Genomic DNA, 18,856 nt, shown 5'->3' with positions numbered 1-18,856 from the left:
TCAAGTCCAATCAGTATAATCAAACACAGCTGGACTCAAATGAAGGTGTAGAACCATCTCAAGGATGATCAGAAGAAATAGACAGCACCTGAGTTAAATATGAGTGTCACGGCAAAGGGTCTGAATACTTATGACCATGTGATATTTCAGTTTTTCTTTTTTAATAAATTTGCAAAAATTTCTACATTTCTGTTTTTTTCTGTCAAGATGGGGTGCTGAGTGTACATTACTGAGAAATAAAATGAACTTTTTTGATTTTTGGAAAATGGCTGCAATGAAACAAAGAGTGAAAAATTTAAAGGGGTCTGAATACTTTCCGTACCCACTGTATGTCAGAGGTTGCAAGCCTCTGGAGCAACTAGGGGTTAAGTGTCTGGCTCAGAGACATAGTGGTTGATGTGTGAACCCCGTTCTTTCACACCAAAGGCATGTGTGCCATCACCACCCCCAAATTGTGCAATTTCGGCCCGTGTTTTGTGTTAGCAAGTTATGTAACATTATTTATACAGATTTATAAATGATTTTAAATCAATGCTTTATCTGGAAGAAAACATGAATGCTTTTAGTCCTGTTTAGAGCATAGGGCAGTGATGCACTTTAGCCTCTTGTGGCCAAAATTAGTTTTACAACAACAATTGACAAAATGATCCCGACACCACAACTTTTTTTTTTTTTCTCCATCGGTTTCACAGAAATCTAAGGAACCTTTTTTTTGCACCCTGTTCTTAAATGATAAACACAGGAGAGAAAACTATTTAGATCAGACTTGATCAAAATGACAATAGAAATATTTTTTTCTCACTTGCCTCGTGGCTTCTGTATCTTATTGATAAGCCAATGTGATAATTTGAGATCATTTCTCTAAAAATAATACAAATGTCTCTCCTTTAATTAGTTTCTTGGGCCTTGCATGATTACCAAACATTGATATCAAAGTGCCTAGATTTCATCTTTTACTTAATTGCAGCTCTAGGATGGTTGCATAAACTGCTAACCTAAGGTCAATGAGTTCAATGACTTTATGCACAGATTAAGGTTGCAGTTGATTAGATGTAGGGATTCATATGTAACACAGATTTTATCTGCACTGATTTATATTATCTATACTAATAAATGCTTGCTAAGTGTGAGCAAACTCCTAAATAAAATCTAACAGAAAAAAATCTGCTCATAACAGCAAAATGCAACAATCTTTACACCTACTACTAATTTGCTATGCATTGCCTACTACTACTCCTTGCTGCAAATTGCTTCTAAGGGGCAGTAGCAACAGGTGGCAAGCATTTTAGACACACAAGACATGGAGGCCCAATGAAAAGCTGGTCTGTCTTACAAGACTAAGAACATCTAAACTGAATTGATTCACCGCCAGTAACGATGTATTTCAATATCCCGGCCCATATCCCCACCCTTCTGTTGTCATTTTTAAACAATTAATTCCCCTCAAAGTGCTTTCCCCTGATGCCATGACAACCAGAGCAGAGGCCGTGACCTGGGGAATGAATGCGTGCTCCCAGTTGGAGGTCCATGTGCCCACCCACTTCAGTTCATTGATAAGGGTCAGCTCTGCTTGATTGGCAGTGTTCAGGAGAAGGATGAGTGGGGCTGCGGTCCACTGACTCAGCAACTGTGAGCAGACAGCGCAGTTAAGAAGGCGTGTCAGAGGAACAGATGGAGTCAGATTGATGTCTCTGTATGGAAACAACTTCCATACACACATCCTTTGGGCCAATTAAAGTGAGATTAGGCATTAGTAATGTCAGTGATCACTTACTGTATCTGCCATCAACAAAAAATGAATAACTTTGCATAGCGCCATTTGATACATGCGCTAATTCTTTTTTTCGTCATTTTTTTTATTTTAATTTTACTATGCATTTGCCTTCAGGTTTCTGTTATGCCTGCTTTGCCATACATGCTAAAACTTAAGACAAATGAAACCAGGCTTATTGAATTTACAGTGAGGTTAATGTTGGTGCCACAGAAATGTTCATCGTACAGTATGTTCATGGATTTTCTAAAAGGCTTCTCCTGTTGGGGTCAGAAGTTTGACTTTACAGAGAAATGGAAATATAAAATATCTGGTTCTATATAATGGCAGCTATCATAACTATATTTAGCGTTCTGAACACAGAGTTGAAAAAACTCATCCTCATTTGCATCCCACCCCTGTTGTCAAATTGGAACAGCTGGCCTGGAAGCATATTAGTGCAGTACTTGAGATTTTGGGCAAGTTGTTTTCATTACTGTAACAATACTTAACTAGTAACATACAGTTCATGGTTTGTGTTAAGCTAATGTTAACTCACCTTTAGCTTTGTCAAACTCTCCCCTACTAATCAGATCTCCGTCTTTGGGAGCAGCCTCTCATCCTTTCAGTGGGTACAAAGCTTTATGCAACAAAACCACCCGATCCCGACCCAACAAGTGAACTTTATCTATAACTCACATTTTTATATCTTGTACTGAAATTGGACCATTTGTTCAAAATTGAACAGCTGGAGAAACCCTGCCATTGTCTAAACTATTGTGTAGTGCTCTTGAGAAGGTTAATTAACTGTCCGTCTCTCAAGTTGGTTTTCTGAGTTGCCAAAAGTAGAAATCTGGTGTGTTGACACACCGTTGGCGTGTAAAAACCGTGTGTGTGTGTGTGTGTGTGTGTGTGTGTGTGTGTGTGTGTGTTTGATGTACAATCCTTACATTTGCCTTAAATTCTTCTGAATTTGATATTTTTCTGTCTTTCCTTGATGTTGGTTGCACCAAGGCTAGATTTGTATTTCACTGGGGTGGTCTGGACTGCATTAGACTTTTTTTCATTTGCTTGGTTTTCAAAGCGGAAACTATATTTGTCCAAGGGCTGAGAAAGTTTCAAGTACCTAGAGTTGAGTAAGTGAGAGAAATATATTTTTCGCCAGCCTCTGTGGCTTAATCTGCAGTTGGTGAGCTCAGTCAAATAGTCTTCTGTCCGGTCCATGTTTAACTGCAAATTACACTGGGTAATGCCAACACAGATAAGAAGCCATTCGCTGGCTGGGATTTGTGTGCATATTGTGTGTGCGTCAGTGTGAGGTTGCTCGAGGTTTGGCTGTGCAACTTCGGTGATAACTTGGTGTGTTTGGTTCAGATGCTGTGATTCAACTTGACCCTCCATGGTAGTTTCCATGCAAACATATTCAAACTATATGTGAATGTTGGCACACACCCACATGTTCATGTTATTTCATTGTCTGGGGGAGACAACCAGAACAATTGCGTTTGGAGTGTTACCTAAATGTCTATGGACATGGAGGGGAAAAAAGCTTGCTCAGTTTTTTTTATTTAATTATGTAGTTTTTCCTGCATCTATGAAAAATATACATTTTAGTGTAGCATCTGTACTGAGTAAACATTTTCTAGTCAATGGCTTAACTGGTTACAATCTGCTCTAAATCCCTCATCAGCCCCTATGCCCCTCCACACCCATAAATGGTGGCTTTTAAGCCTAACACTCGATTTCTAGAAAACCTTACTAGCTAACCAGGAATAATGAAGCATACATATGAGTCCCATTTCTTTAGTATTAGTAGTGGGTAAATTTTGCTGATGTTGGTACTGCATTCCAGGTTCACCTGGTTATACGTACATTACCCTGGAGGCTTCAAAAACATCTTAGGCTTGCATGAAACCAAACAAAAACAGAATTAATTCTTCAAGTCCCATAGACTAGCTGAAGCTAGTGAGCCCAACTGTAAGACATTTAGCGCTTTTTGTCTTTGCAGTCTCACAGGCTCATATGCAAACTTCAAAATAGTTTGAAAAGAAGTAGAAGCTACGCTGCTCAGTTCTGTTTTTGATTTACTGGGCTGCAGTGAGTGTGAGAGCAGAGCTGCCTGTCTGAACAGATTGGTGAAAGATAGCAGCTATCTGTTCCATATCTTGGCTATCTGACAGCCCGCCTGTGGCTATAAGGCCATGTAGATGACAGCTATGCGTAGGCCAAGTAGGTGTGTGCATAAACTACTTTAATCTAACTGCTGTACAGAACAAGAACTGCTGTATTAATTTACTTGCTTCTTCATGTTTGTGTTTGCACATTTCTGTTTGTGTGCCTGCCTAAACTTAGCAGTCCGCCCACAAACTTTGCAGTCATCAGCTGAGCTGTCTGGCAGGAACCCTGCAGTAACTGAGTTCAACTCAGTACTGTGTGTTCAGTCTGTAACATCTGCTGCTTTGAACAGACCAAAACTTCTATTGCTGCCTCCATTATGTCCTCCACTGCTCAGGCCAGCAGAGATGGTGACGGGTAGTGGGGGAGACATCAGAGAGGCAGAAGCATTCAAATGAGTTTTAAACCGCAGGTGATGAAAACCTTAGTAGCTAATTGTTGAAATCTCAAAACGTAAAGCTGGAATAATTAAGATTAACTTTAGAATAATGTTAACAGCTGAGTAAATGAGAGCACATAACAGAGATGCGGACTGTATTCTTGTCAAGCAACGGGAATGATAGACGAGTTCAAAACTACTTGGTAATGAGAGAGTGCAAGAGGGAGTGGAAAACACTTATGAAATTATTTTCAGGGGTGTCTTTGAATGTGTTAAACCCAATCAAATTTCGGCAGACGTGCAATATAATTAGTACAGATCAAACATTAGTTTGCACTACTTCAAAGCATGAAATCTCATTTCCCAGTTTGTCAGCACAGCCAATAGAGAGGCTGATTTTGATGATGGGCTGATCGCTGACTTTTTCAACTGATTCGAGCTGGGTGATGTGACCAAAAATGTTATGACGATAAAAAAAATGTATATCGTTCGATATCGATAATTATCACGATAAATGTCAAATCATTATTTCTTTCAAGTTTAAAGGCTGATTATAGCTTTTGCATGAAAGTTGATTAAAAACAGATGTTTAATTGTGGTTTAAACTATTTATTTTATAAACTATTTTATGGTCAGAACATGACTTGATGCCAAACAGTGGATCACTTTACAAATCTGATGTAGAAGATTCAAAAGAACAATGATAAAATCTTAAGTAAAATCTTTTTTCACTTCCTTTTCATCAACAAAATATCTAAATAGAAAAATTAAGTGCTGATTCCTTTGTGATTCAAATTCTAAAAATTTTTATTAAATCAAACATTTATTGAACATTTGTTATATTGTTATTGAGGAAAATTATATTGCAATAATTATCATTGTTTTATTGTCCAGCCCTTGTACTGATATTGATTTTATTCATCAATAAAAACTTATAACAGCAATAACAAAGACAGCTTAAAATGTTGATGTACACCTTTTCTTACCTCCATAGAAAGTTTATTGCTGACGAAAAAGAACTTCCTATGCCTAAGATTACATAAAGGCTCAGATTTTCCATTTTTGTGCGTATGTGTGTGGCTGTTTGGTTTGGCTGGTGGAGCAAGGGCAGCTGGTGTGGTTTTTTCTGGGCCAGACTCGCTCTTCACCCTCTTTTCTTGTAGGAGTAAAGACGGCGCAGACCTTTCCAATACAAAGTCAGAAATTATAGCACAGCACTTGCAAAGTGACAGTCTGAACTTGGGTTGCACAAAGTGGTAAAGATTTGCCATGCTGCACATTTGGCATTCTTCCCAGGAGGGGAAGTAGTGATTCATCAAGTGTTCAAACCCCCTATTCACATCAATTAGGGCTATTCATCTTCTGTTTAGCTGTGTTTAGGGCTTGTTTTTTTGGTGATATGGCAAGCATATGTCTACATAAATGTAGACATCCAGTTCATATGCTGGCTGGAGTGAAGACAAGTCAAGTTCTCTTTTCTGGTAATGACTGACGCCTGCCGTGCTCTCCCTCCCTCCTTCCCGCTGTTTCCATAAGCCGCTCCACCTCCAGCACCACGACTGTCGTCACTGGGCTTTTTATGAATCCAGCTCTTTAGTTTTCAGTGCGGAAACTCTCAGGATCCAGGACTCTCACTGTATTTGTTTTCAGCGTTTTCTTTTTTGCTACTGTCCCTCCGTGCTGTAAATGATTCTCCGGATGATCAGATTCATGTGTGTTAAATCCTGCAGGATCACATTGTGGTGAAAGCTTGTGCTAGAAGTTTCAAGCCCCCCTGTCTTCAGCCTGGATTTGTTCCTGAAAGGAATTTTTTTTGTCCTGTAGAACAGAGGCTGAGCTGTGAGCAAAAAGAGGGGATTTAAGATTGATAAGTGCTTCAGGCATACTTAAAACCTCACACTGATGCTGACAGTGATAAGGCCGTACTGCTCTGTGGGGCAGGGGATTCTCAGAGGGCTTCTGTGTTGTATGGATATTCATCCTGTCTGGAGTTATGATACCATGAGATTATAGTTGACCTTGTAGGCACTTGTAGGTTTAAACCATTAGGCCTAAGGCTTTAGGAATATTAACGTTATATCATGCTTGATGTTAAGCTTTTACTTGAGCCTTTAAAAGTCTGGTAAGGAGATTGGGCAGCCATGAGGAATGACCATGCATGGGTGTGTTTTTCTCAGCCGCTGCAGTATTTTATTTGATTCATGATGTTTTCTGAAAAATAAATGTGTAGTTTTCTCCAGTAGCTTACAAAGGAGACTCCTTACAGCTGTCATAATCACTATAATATAGTAAATATGAACAGTCAACTTAATTAATGCTTTGATTAGCAAATGTTTTCTTATCGGCACGCATATTTATATGAAGTCTCAAAACATTCAAATAATAATTTTTTCAATCATTAATCAATTAAATTCATCTACTCTTTGTGGTGGTGGTTAATTAAAAGTTTCTGTAGGAAGTGTCACAATAACAGCTAACTACTAGGTGGTGGGACATAAAAACAAAAGATAAAGCAAACAGGAATTAATTTGTCAGTATCATCATGGTATTGTAGGATTTGTGAAATTTAACTGGAGTGCAGGCCCTTGAACTAGTCACAACTTTCCTTTAAATGACAAGCATGAACAGCTACTTAAGCTCTTTCTTCATTTAATTCCCCTGACGCATCTGCTCACTTAGGTTTAGGGTGCAGTAGAGAGCACTCCTGTTGGATTCCCATCTCGTGCAACCTCTGACAATCTGTTCTGTTTCTGTTGAGGCCTATTTTCAGTCCCTGTGTCCATTACTGAAACAGCATCTCCATTCCGTGAATGTGTGTATAACAGTGGCTTACCACGGCAGAGTTTATAAAGTAGTCAGTTGACCTGTTTTTCTTAAACGGACCGAGTATTGCACCCATGGTGTAAAAGCTGAGTGTAAGTTTTGTGGGATGCTGTAATGTCAGTGGTATCCCACAGAGACACTTGATGTAGCATTTTCTCTTTTAAACACGCAGGGCTGTGTGCCTTCTGTATCTGGACCTTTTTTAAAAGGTTTATTTAAACATGTATAAGCTGTTATCCATGATATAATATATTTAATATTCATCCTATTTGTTCTACTTTTTTCACTGTACCTTTTTCTCGTAGTGCATTTATGTGCAATACATAGAGCTTCATTCCAACTCACGTTCAACCAATTAAAAAAAGGTCTACTCTTAAATAATGATTGAGGCTGAAATCACACATACATTTGGTGTTCGCATCCTCTCCCCAAGTTTAAAATATTAATGATGCATTTCACTTTGAATCCTCATTTTCTGACAAAGTCAGAATTCAAGTATCACAAGACAGATTGTATTAATATGTGTGTTCTGAATTATACACTACACTAAAGCACTTAGGTCCCTGGCGTTTAGCCCTGTTATGCTATATCCCTGCACAATGTTGACACAGAGGCTTGGGAAGTCAGTAGTCTATGTAATGTAAATGTTCAAGGCTGGCTTTGCGGGCAGGATGTTAGCCAAGCTGTTTGTTCCTCTGGCTTGAATGGACTTGTTGTATCGTCCGTCTACAATAACCCCTCTGTGTCAGTGACAGACTCGACTGGCATACTGTACATTCAGGTGGAGGCGGGTGTGGGTTGAGGGGTGACTGAACTCTCTACAAAGGCAGGCTCTGCTATAAAGGTTTATAAAATTTTCACAAAGATTCAGTGGAGGAATTTCAAACCCTGCAACGGGTTTTGAGTGTTATTCTTGCCACCAAACGGCATATATGTTCTAACCAGCTGTTGCACTTTTCTTTGCATGTATGAAAAATTAACATCCATGCTTTTCTTATAGTCCACAAAGGGACTGAAATGAGTTTACTGGCCTCAGGGACATTTAATATACTTTGGTACATAAAGAACAGCTAAAATAAAACCATTTCAAGTTAGAAATTAAAGAGCAGAGCTTTCAGGCTTGGAATTTTTGCACAACCGTAGCCTGTTTTTTTTTTTTTTTCTTACTCATGTAGGAGTGCCTTTGCGTATCATGAATTTTGTGTTAACAGGCAGTCTCTTGATAGGAAGAGGGAGAAATGTGGTGGGTGGGACAGCAACCTCTGTACTGCAACAACTTGCCTTTGTATGACCGCTCCTATTTCTATGCTGTCACAGCTCACTTATGTATGAGTAAGAGGCATACTTTAGTAGGCCCCATGTCAAAATGTCAGTATCATGTCAGGGTTAGGGGTGCTAGAAACGCACGCATCTATTGTGACTGTAAAATGTAGGGTAAAATAACTTCACCAAATTAAGATGGGTCAAATTCAAGCTCTGTGGTCAGATCACATGACTACTCAAACACAGGCAGCTAACTGGTTTCATATCACTTTCCCACTGGAATCTAGTGTAAGTATCAACAGAAATTGCTGCTTTTGCTGTCTGGGTAGCTGCTGCCCTAATGGAAAATGTAACTAATCCTTCTTTGGTTAGTTAAATGTGTCAGTAGGTAGATATACAGTATCTGTTGGACCAAATCTTATTTATGTAATGAGAGTGATGTTTCTGCCAGGAGGTGGCAGCAGCACTGTAGCTAGTCTGTATTCTGTAAGCACACAGACCAGGACCAGCACAGCAAGCTCAGAGCATGGCTGATCAGCCCCATTTGTCTTCCTTTTAGTTTGACAGCTGCACTTCTGAGGATGAGATTAGATTTTTAGATATTTCTGCAGTTGGTTGCAAACCATGCAGCTTCAGAGTCCACCTTTTTGAGTAATTTGGAGAAACAGGCCTTTTGTCTTCACTGACAACCACGCAGTTGTCAAACTTCACCGGGTTTTATTCGGCTCATGTGCTGTGAGGCTAGTGCAACTTAGTAGTGTTCTGATATTCTGACTCTCACCTGTCACTGAAAAAGTAATGAAAATTAGATTCATAGGCCTTAGTAATTTGAGCCAAAATCTGAGAAATATCCATCTATTTAGGAATGTAGGCACCCTCAGTTACAGTTGGGATGAAAGCGTTTTTTCCACTGCTTGGTTTAAATGAAATGCCACGGCCTCAGCTGGCGATGAGTTAATGGATGTTTCTCTTGAGGTTGTGACGTCCTAATCACAGATGAAGTCACCAGGCCACCACATGGGCCTCCAGGGAGGACAGGCCAAAGGTCAGAAGTCACTGAGGAGGGTTGCTTTGCTGTCCTGTGCTGTCCTGAGGGAGGGCTTGAGTCTAATGACATGTAAACCTAACTAAACTATGCAGTCATTTTTTTTCTATTAGACGTGCAAAAGATTTGGCCCTCTGATATATCAAATCAGGGGCCTCATTCATAAAACTTATGATTGATTTTGATCTTAAGTATGACATACTCAGAAAACCTCATAAGTGGTTATTTATAAATCCTTAATTTGTCGTTGAAATTATCTTCTCTCTAGACTTGATGCAAGTGATTTTCCTGCTAGTTCTGTAGAGGTATTGCAGTTTTCTCTTTTGGTCCATGACTATTCCTGACTAAACAGTAATTTGAGCTAGCATTATAAGAGGAAATAACTGATTGCAAGCCAGGTGCCATCAATTTTAAGTTAATGTGAGATTTATTGATCACAGGTGCTTAAGTGGGCTTCTTAGAACCTGCGGATGCAAGGTTTTTTTTTTTTTTTATATCCTTATGGTAGGCCCCTGGTGCATCAAAGATATTTTATAGCAGCTTCTAGTAGCTTGCTAGAAATGGTACAGTGGGAATCACTGTAAAAAGAGGAATTACTGTCTGCAGAGATCAGCCTCTAAATTGAACCCATGCATATTTAATTTGAATAAAAAACATGATTGTGTGCTTTGTCAAAATGTATTACATTAGGGTTAGGGTTTCCGTGTGGGCTGGAAATGGAGGCACCACTGCAGAGTAGATATGTTATAATACTACATTATAATATGGGGATTGTTTCCCTAGTATAGGCCGCCAAAACCCCGACCGCAGCCACCACACCCTTAGTTCAAGACCAAAGCAGTATTGAGGGCCCAGCAAGAGAGAGATTGCCGTGGGTGGTGCAGTGATCACTGTAGTGATCACTCTCCCTCTGGGTGAGACCAACGATTGAAATGACAAAGCGTCTTCCGACATCCTTCTATCTGTCTGTCTGTCTGTGCCTATTGATGACCTGCTTTACACTAATCAATACAAGAAACCAAGACACTTGGCTTCACGGACGTGTGTAGTATTAGTAGTAGAAGCACTATGTGTGTTGTTTAAGGGTCATATTTGCTATATGAGGCGTCACTGTGCAGAGTGGTCAGCCCACCCCAGACAAAGCATTTGGCGGGGGCTCTGGGTCTTTTGAAACCTTTATTCCTGCATTCTTGAGAATCTTGTGCAAGTACAGTACATCACGAAATGAGCCATTAAAATACATTTTCAAAACTAGAAACACCTGTCTAGCTCTCCTCAAGTAAAGTAATCACCTCAGCAGAGACCTTGAGTACAATAAATAAATTATAGTGTACATAAAAGCCTAGTGGCTTTCCAGACCATGCATCTGTGATTTAAATGTCAGTAGATCATTGATGCAATAAAATTTGTACCCACCAATTTGCTGGAGCCAGGCATTTGAAATGAAACAACACTGCCTATACCCATAATCAACCACTAGAGGGTAAGAAAAACACTACATGTCAGTTTTAGTAAAAATTTAAAATGTGGAAAGAGATTTCTGCACCAAAAACATCGGTAAACTGAACAATACACAAACTGTCAAGCTTTTGACTTGTACACTTCTTTGATACAAGATGCATGGAAAATGGAGGTCATAACAGTTCTCAAGAACATGCATGTGTTGCTTTTAAATGGAGGAGGCTAAAACATAACAATATCACTAAAATAATAAAATTGTAGTATTTAAAAGTAGTACATAAACTTTGGTGTAGCATATTAGTTCTAGTAGTACAAGTGAGGGGCCGACTTTATCCTTAGGCAAGGTAGCCAGCAGTCATTGTAGTAACAGAATCATATAAACTAGACAGTAGTTACAGCAGGTTGAGAATTACAGGGTCAACATTTATCAGGAGACTGCTGTCTCCACTGGTGGGTAGAAGTAGCAGCAGCACCAAAAGAAATACCTGTGATTTTAAGGCACTTTGCTGCACCTACCTCAAGCAACTTCTTCTTTTATTTCTCCCTCAAATTGTGAGCACCACCTTTGCGTTTCGTCGCATGTATTTATCCATGATTTTTGAAGCACAAAAAAACAGGTTAGGTGTGTGTGTGTGTGTGTGTGTGTTTTTAACAGTTTCATTATGTTCTAATGTAGAGTGTGTCAGTAATTGATTAATTAATTGGCAGTAATATTAAAATGGCCCCGCCCCACCCCCGTCTAGACCAGAAACCACACACTATATGCCAGTAGATCAAGCCACATACCAATTGATTTGCAGTTTTTTGTCTGTGTTTTTTTTAATACTAGGCCTATGTGATTTACTGGCCCAATTGTCCTGTGGCTGACCTGGAAAACTCCCGGTACTTCCGATGGCCTGTCCGCCTTTGCTTTACAGCAGATCTGTAAAACAGCATGTTTCATTTTTTGATTCCGTTGGTTGCAATCAGGTTGCTGTTCCATCCCTCACCACTAGATGCCACTAAAACCTACACACTGAACCTTTAAAGATCCCCTTCATACATGTTTTAAGACATAAAACATACTCTGTTTTGAAAAATAATTTACATAGTTTTTCCTCACTGACAAATTCAGATTGTAAAAATGCAAATCATTTTCATTTAAAAAGTTGGACCACGATTTCTCTTCACTGAAAAGTCCTTTCTAAATGTCTGCATACTGGAGGTTTCAAGTTTTTACCTCATACTTTTGTAGGTTGCATACTGGACCACCATTGGCTTCCAAACTAGTTGCAATGTGACAAAATTCTGCTTGTATGTATGCGTGTCTTTAAGGCGGGGAAGACAAATGAATTAAACTCTGCACATCATTTTCCTGCGATGGTTTGGCGACCTGTCCAGGGTGTACCTCGCCTTTCGCCCGATGTCAGCTGGGATTGGCTCCAGCCCCCCCGGGACCCTGTACGCAGGATAAGCGGTTGACGATGGATGAATGGACATAGATCATTTTGCAGAGTGAAGCTCATACATCCAAATGAAGAAACACATTTAAGTGAAACACATTTCTGAGCGGAGCGAGACTATACAGAAGTATTTGCATATGTAGTCTTATCTGGCATTTCTCTATTATGAGGATCGGTCACATTATACATGGTGTCACTGGTGAAATATTGTGGTGTGTGCGACTGTCTTTTTGAATCAGGCAGAGTAGTTAATGTAACCCAGGAACACACTAACAAGCTGGGGCGAGGTGGGTGTTGGGGCTGCCTCGCCTAATCTGAGCCCCCATGCTAGCTTGTCGCCTCAGGCCTGCTTGTCCTGAAATACACACACTTTCTGTACATACACACATGCATGCTCAGCAACATGACAGGAATGCTTACTGCAGCAGTTTGTTTTGCTCACTAACCCAGTTAACTGTGATTTGAAGTCAATACGTTCCACTTCCTCACCACTGTGAACCATTCCTGCTCTTCGCTCACTCTTTCTGCCCCAGGATCACTAAATGGACGTTACAACTCTCCTTGTAAGCCGGCCAGGTCAAGTCCCTGTTGTTCAGAATTGAACTCTTATTTAAATGGTTTAGACAGATTGCCCAGTTTTCAGTGTCTGAAAGAGCTCGCTGTGCTTTCGTCATAGGTTCCTCTTAACATCGGATATATGTACTTAACCCATGGTTATTCTAGGGTGTCCATTTCGAGCTTTCCCAGGCAACAAAGAACCTTTTGAGGAACTGAAGAACTAAGGAACTAAATCTCCGTTTCGACCAGAGACTAAATGTAGTTCCTGTGCAATAGTTTCATTTGCTAAATAGTCCTTGCACTGGAGGTAGTACATTCCAAAATTTCAGGAACTTTAGGGGCAGGGTTGGCTGTGCTCAGTATTTCTGACTGGTCAAAAATACAACTTGTGTACCTCTTCATAAGAAGCAGAATACAAATCCTGTACTTTAAATAAGTCTGACATTACTGATTCAGTTTTATTTATATACCACCAATTCATAGTAGAAGTTATCTCATTGCACTTTTCATTTAGAACAGGTCTAGACTATACTCTTATTTAACACATACCCAAAAGTTCCCACCATGAGTAAACACACGCAAAAGTGGCAAGGACGAACTTTTTTTTAACAGGCAGAAACCTCAAGCCTTTATCAAAGAGGAAAGTCTTAAGCCTACTCTTATAATGGTGTCTGCCTTCAAAACCCAAACTGGGATCTGATTCCAAAGGAGAGGAGCTAGGTATCTAAAGGCTCTGGCTCCCATTATATATATTTTTTTTGGAGTGGAACCACAAGTAACTCTTCATTCTGGGAGCGCAGTGTTCTAGTAGCGTAATAAAGTACTATGAGCTCTTTAAGAGATGATGGTGCCTGGCCATTAGGGATTTGTAGTTGAGGAGAAGGATTTTAAATTCTATTCTGAATTTCACAGGCAGCCAGTGCAGAGAAGCCAATACAGGAGAAATATGATCTCCTTTCCTATTTCTTGTCTGTACACGTGCAGAAAGAAGAATTATAATAATATGGAAAAGATAATTTGAGAGTCATGGCATTAAATAATGATATAATATCATCAGGTCGGCCTACCTACAGACCACAAGAAAAACTAAGTTCACCGCAGTGTATTATAGGCTACAGTAAGCGCTCAATACAAAACCCACAGTTCAACCACCAATTAATGAGTCCTGATCTCAGTTCAAATCTCCACATGAGTCCTTCTCTCATCAAAAACCTCCTTTTCTATATCTCGGTAAGCAAACAAAAAATACTCAGTTTGAGGTTAATTTCAAACGTTGGTCAACAAAAATAAAAACCAAGTGTCGCCTCTCGTGTTTAATAAACAAGCTTAGTAATTCTCCGACAACACCGGAGTCCCCCTCCTCCCCCGCAGCCTCCGATGCTGGTAAGCAGCGCACTGGCTGTAACCAGGCTGTAACTCGTGACAGACCGGGCCTCTTTCGGACTTGTGCGTTTGGTTTGAAACACCGTTTCACAGATATTTCCTGAGCTGACTGGTGGCTGTGTGTATGTGACACAGGTGCCGATTGCCACAATATGCTTGCCTTACTACACGTGTCTTTCTGTTGTGCATTTTTACTGTCCGTCAAAGCGGCGGATGGCCCGACGATTTCACCCACCAAGTTACCCGCGGGTGCCAGGTGCTACTTTCATTCCCTGTGTGACACTAAAGTTTCTGTGGTGTTAGCTTCTGTCAAGCTTAAGGCCAGTGTACAACGACAAGTCAAGGTACACCTAACGTGTGAAGTTGATGCTTCCTCTGCAAACTGGTTTACTCTCGCGTGTCATGTGTAATCGCAACCTTTGCAATTAGAAAATCTGGTTTTATCACATTGCAATAAAATTGCTAATGCAATTAATCTTCAGCCCTATTAAAGTGGCTTAAGTGGTTTGTATCATTTATAAGAGAACACATCTGCTGTTACCTGTTTAAATGTACAATCCATCATGTCTTACTAAATACAATTTCTTATAAAATGTATATCTTTGAGGGGTTCAAGTACTCATAAAAGTTTTGTCTGGCTGTCAGTATTTGTGTGAAATGCTTGACATTACATTTCTGACTGAAAAATCTTTAATCTGCTTAAGCCCTATGTAAACAAAACCAGTTGTGAGGAAATGCTGTTCCAACAAAGGCAACACACTGCAAATATGAATTTGTCCTCTAGGGATTTTCTGATTTATTAGTTTCAGATTAGGGCATTGTAGCAGTCCAAATCTTGTGTGTTCTCACTAAACTGCAGCTGTGTTTTGGCTTTATCCTAAAGAGGGCTGATTGTTGGGGAAAATGTTTTTTTTTTTGTGTGTATTTCAGCTTAGTTTCAAACAATGGTGCAGTTTCTAGTTGGCTTATGGACACTTGAATTTTTAGTTAAAATGTGCTCATTTGGCTCAACTGCTTACTTTAAGCAGACCATTTCAGCTGTACAGGACATCATCTAAATGCACAATGCTAGACCACTACATTGGTGCCTTCAGAATGATAGAAAAAGTGGTAGAGAGAGATGGTCCAAAGGCCAGCACCAGTGGAGACTGCACAAAGCTAATGGTCCCATTACCAGGCCTGTTACTGGTCCTGACCAAGAAATAATCTGGCTCATAACCCCCTGTAAAATGCTGAATTGTCATATGTATACTTATACTTTTTTGTACTGATCAAATAAACAAGATGCACCATTTTGATGTGCTAGTAGACAGATTTTGTTCACTATGTATACAATACCAGGCTAGCTTTTGTTAGCAGTCTGCCTGTGTGTCATGGGCTCATCTCTAAAGAATTGGTGTGTGTGTGTGTGTGTGTGTGTACACAAGTCAGTCCACCTGTTTAAAGTAGTTGCCCTTATGCCTCAATAGCTGCTGTGTTTGTTTGATTCCACAGATGCTTAGATGAAGCTGTTCCCTACACACACACACACACACACACACACACACACACACACACACACACACACACACACTCAGCCTCTTAATGTTTTGACAGCAGGCCCTGATGGAGTACTATTTTAAGGCCGTGGGTGGATATATCTATGCCTGTCTAACTGCCGTCATGTGCGCACGTGAGTGGTATGCGTGCCTGTCTGGTTTGAGGGTGTCATTTTGATAGGCAGTGTTTGGCACGGTCTGAGTGGCCTCTGTCATAGCGTGGCGCTGGATGTGATTTACATGGTGCCGAGACATTCCACATACTCTAAACAATGAGCTAATCTTTTAAAAGCTTTCACTTTTTAAATACTAAACCCACGCTCAGCTGTTTTGCAGATTTTTTTATTTATTTTTTTGGTGTAAATATTTATTGTTTGCTACTAGTGGGAAGCCATTTCAGAAACAAAGTCCACTACCTTTTCGAAGATCACCACACATGTGTGTACGCCTCACACATCTAAGGGGGTGAGAGTTTTTCCCTTGTGTGTGTGTGTGTGTGTGTGTGTGTGTGTGTGTGTGTGTGTGTGTGGAAATGTGAGATTATTCAATAATTAGTATTTTTTTTTTTTTTTTTTTTGGCAGATTGTTCATTAATGTTGACTCCATTGTCTTTCTGTCCTACAGGACCTGCACACCATCTACTGCCACCTCTACCACATGGATGTCCTCTCTCACCTAAGGGAACATCAGCTAAGGTGAGTCATTTTCATTTCACTTCAAAAAATTGAAAGAAAAGTCTAAACCAAAATTTAGAGTTACTCTGATTTGTCGATCACTTTATCAGCTTACCAAATGAACATAACGGCAGCCTTTAGGGCTACTTTCTGCATGCGTTGTTATATGCAGCAAACCCTACCCAAACAGGTTTAAGAGTGCTTACATTTTCTTTGAAGATGCCTTTTGCCCCAGGTTGGTTTTCCGCCTCAGCTTTATCATTCACAGGTGCCCTTTAGTCATCAATACGTTCATACTGAGCATGTTTGAAATGCTCTGCCTTAAGACTGGAATGTTTTCTTTTGTGAGTTTGATTTAGTTGGGCAGCTAAAAACACAGAGGGTGTTCACACATAAAATGCAGGTATGTGGTATGAGAACCATTTACAAGAAATAATTCCACAATAAAGGTTTTAGAGACTCAACAGTTTCTGTCACAGTACCACACCTCTGTTCAGTTATCAAGATACAAGAGAACCAGGATTTGTAAAAAACCAAACAAAAAAACCCAACAACAAACAAACAAAAACTGGGTTCAATCAAGACTTAACAAAATTCTGCTACAACTCAGACCAAAGAAAACAAAATGTATGTTGGCCCACAGCCAGAAATTGAGTAGCGGGTCATCACAACGCTCTGAGCTGACAGACAGACATGATGGTGTCTAAAATGGAAGAGCTTGGCCCCTTCTGAGAAAAAAGTTTATGGATATGTGATGGATTGCGAGAGCTAGAAATGCATTAGTTTTTGGAGAGAAAAATGAACATCTTTGTCTTTCTCTCTCAGGTCGATGTGCACCTCGGCCAGGTATGAGAGACATGAGGCGAACCACATCCTGTTCTAGTAAGTACAAGTTCTCACACTGAGCAGGAAGTGCTCTCCTACGTTCTGCTGCACTTCTTTTTATTCAGATACCTGCCAGGGCAAGCTTGCTTTATTCAAATATGGGTTGTTTTTTTATTTTTTTCCTGAGTAATTTACCCAATTTAAGTTTGACAATATTTTTCAAGAATACCCTGCTTCACAATCGTATAATCTTTAACATTAGCACTCTGTAGCTGCCTAGAATAACAGCCTGTCAGCCTAGCAGCAACACTGGAGCAAATGATACCTTGCTCAGAGTATCCTCAGCATAGTTGACTTGCAGTAAGTGCATTCACTCTCAAACATTACTCAAATAGGAATAAATAGCATTTGTGCATTTGGGCCTACGTTTATGAAATGACGAAACATCACCAAGTGCAACAATGTGGCTTATTAATATGTTGTTAATAGTCTGTGGACGACAGTAGTGCATTGTTGGTGTTTGCCTTTTAATGGGACTTATTGATGTTGATGAAAATATAGACTCTACATTGATTCTTTAAAATGGTCGGAAACAGGGTAAATTCTGCTTCATTCTGAACCTTTAATAAACAAGGTAATATCTACTTGGCATATCATCATTTCAAGCAACACCTCCCTTTCAATTCATACATTTCTAAACATTCACTACTCAGAGTTCAAAATTCGGCAAGAGAACAAAGTACAAGGATAAAGGTGGATTAAGACTGCTGTTAAATCCTACACATTATGTGCTGCTTCTTGAATAAACTTTAAAACTGCGCAGTAAATCCTCAAGTCTTCTGCTGGAGGTGTGTTTGCTGTTCAGAGGCCCACTCCTGGTTTAAGATACAGCTGATCTCGAGCTGATGGTAATGCCGACAGATCCACTGATAGCCTGCCTGCCTTCCTGTTCTGCCTGCCTGTCAGGGTGCGTGAATAAATGGATACTGAGATGGATGAGTCAGATGGTAAAAATAAGTCATTTTAGCATCATATACAGCGTGTATTTGAAGGAAAAGTCAAGGGGATGACTGTTTAGAAGGAGGGAGGAGGAATGAGAGATGAAGGAGCAGCTGCTGAAAGAGGGACAGGTAACAGAGGGTGCTGAAAAGAGGAGAAAGTAGGTGATGAGATGAGAAGGGAGGAAGTGGCAGCAAGTGAGAGATGTAAGAGGTATATTCAAAGAGAAGGTGAGAGAAGAGGACTGCAGAGGAGGAGAGAAAACAAGAGTTGAATATGCTAAAGAGAAAGAAGGAGGAAAGGAGAGCAAAGTTGAGAGGGAGGAGAGAAGAGAAAAGGAAGCGAGGGGAGAAATTTGGACTTTAAAGCAAGAGGGAGGACGGTGGCCGGGATGTGGAGGAAGTGTGAGAGATTGAGGGGGGGACAGAGACAGATGAAAGGATGAGAGAGAAGCTGCACATGCTGGAGATGTATTATCATGCTCACTAAAATCACATTAGACCCTCAGTGGTTTAATTTACACGCACGCACGCACGCACGC

At 40.1% G+C, this 18,856-nt stretch overlaps 1 protein-coding gene across 7 annotated transcripts in view; it reads left to right on the top strand.

The window, feature by feature from the left end:
- rapgef6 (Rap guanine nucleotide exchange factor (GEF) 6) overlaps positions 1 to 18,856 on the top strand; it is a 163,382-nt gene that overhangs the window by 30,556 nt on the left and 113,970 nt on the right. For all 7 annotated transcript variants that reach the window (XM_046040632.1, XM_046040629.1, XM_046040627.1 and 4 more), the window contains exons 2-3: positions 16,442 to 16,512; positions 17,317 to 17,373. In XM_046040632.1, coding sequence (XP_045896588.1) covers positions 16,442 to 16,512; positions 17,317 to 17,373 — 128 coding nt within the window. The remainder of the gene's footprint in view (positions 1 to 16,441; positions 16,513 to 17,316; positions 17,374 to 18,856) is intronic.

This window comes from Micropterus dolomieu, linkage group LG23, assembly GCF_021292245.1.
Source record: "Micropterus dolomieu isolate WLL.071019.BEF.003 ecotype Adirondacks linkage group LG23, ASM2129224v1, whole genome shotgun sequence".
NCBI classification, from domain to species: domain Eukaryota; kingdom Metazoa; phylum Chordata; class Actinopteri; order Centrarchiformes; family Centrarchidae; genus Micropterus; species Micropterus dolomieu.
The sequence above is the reverse complement of the archived record's forward strand: the minus strand, read 5'-3'. Positions and strand labels throughout refer to the sequence as shown.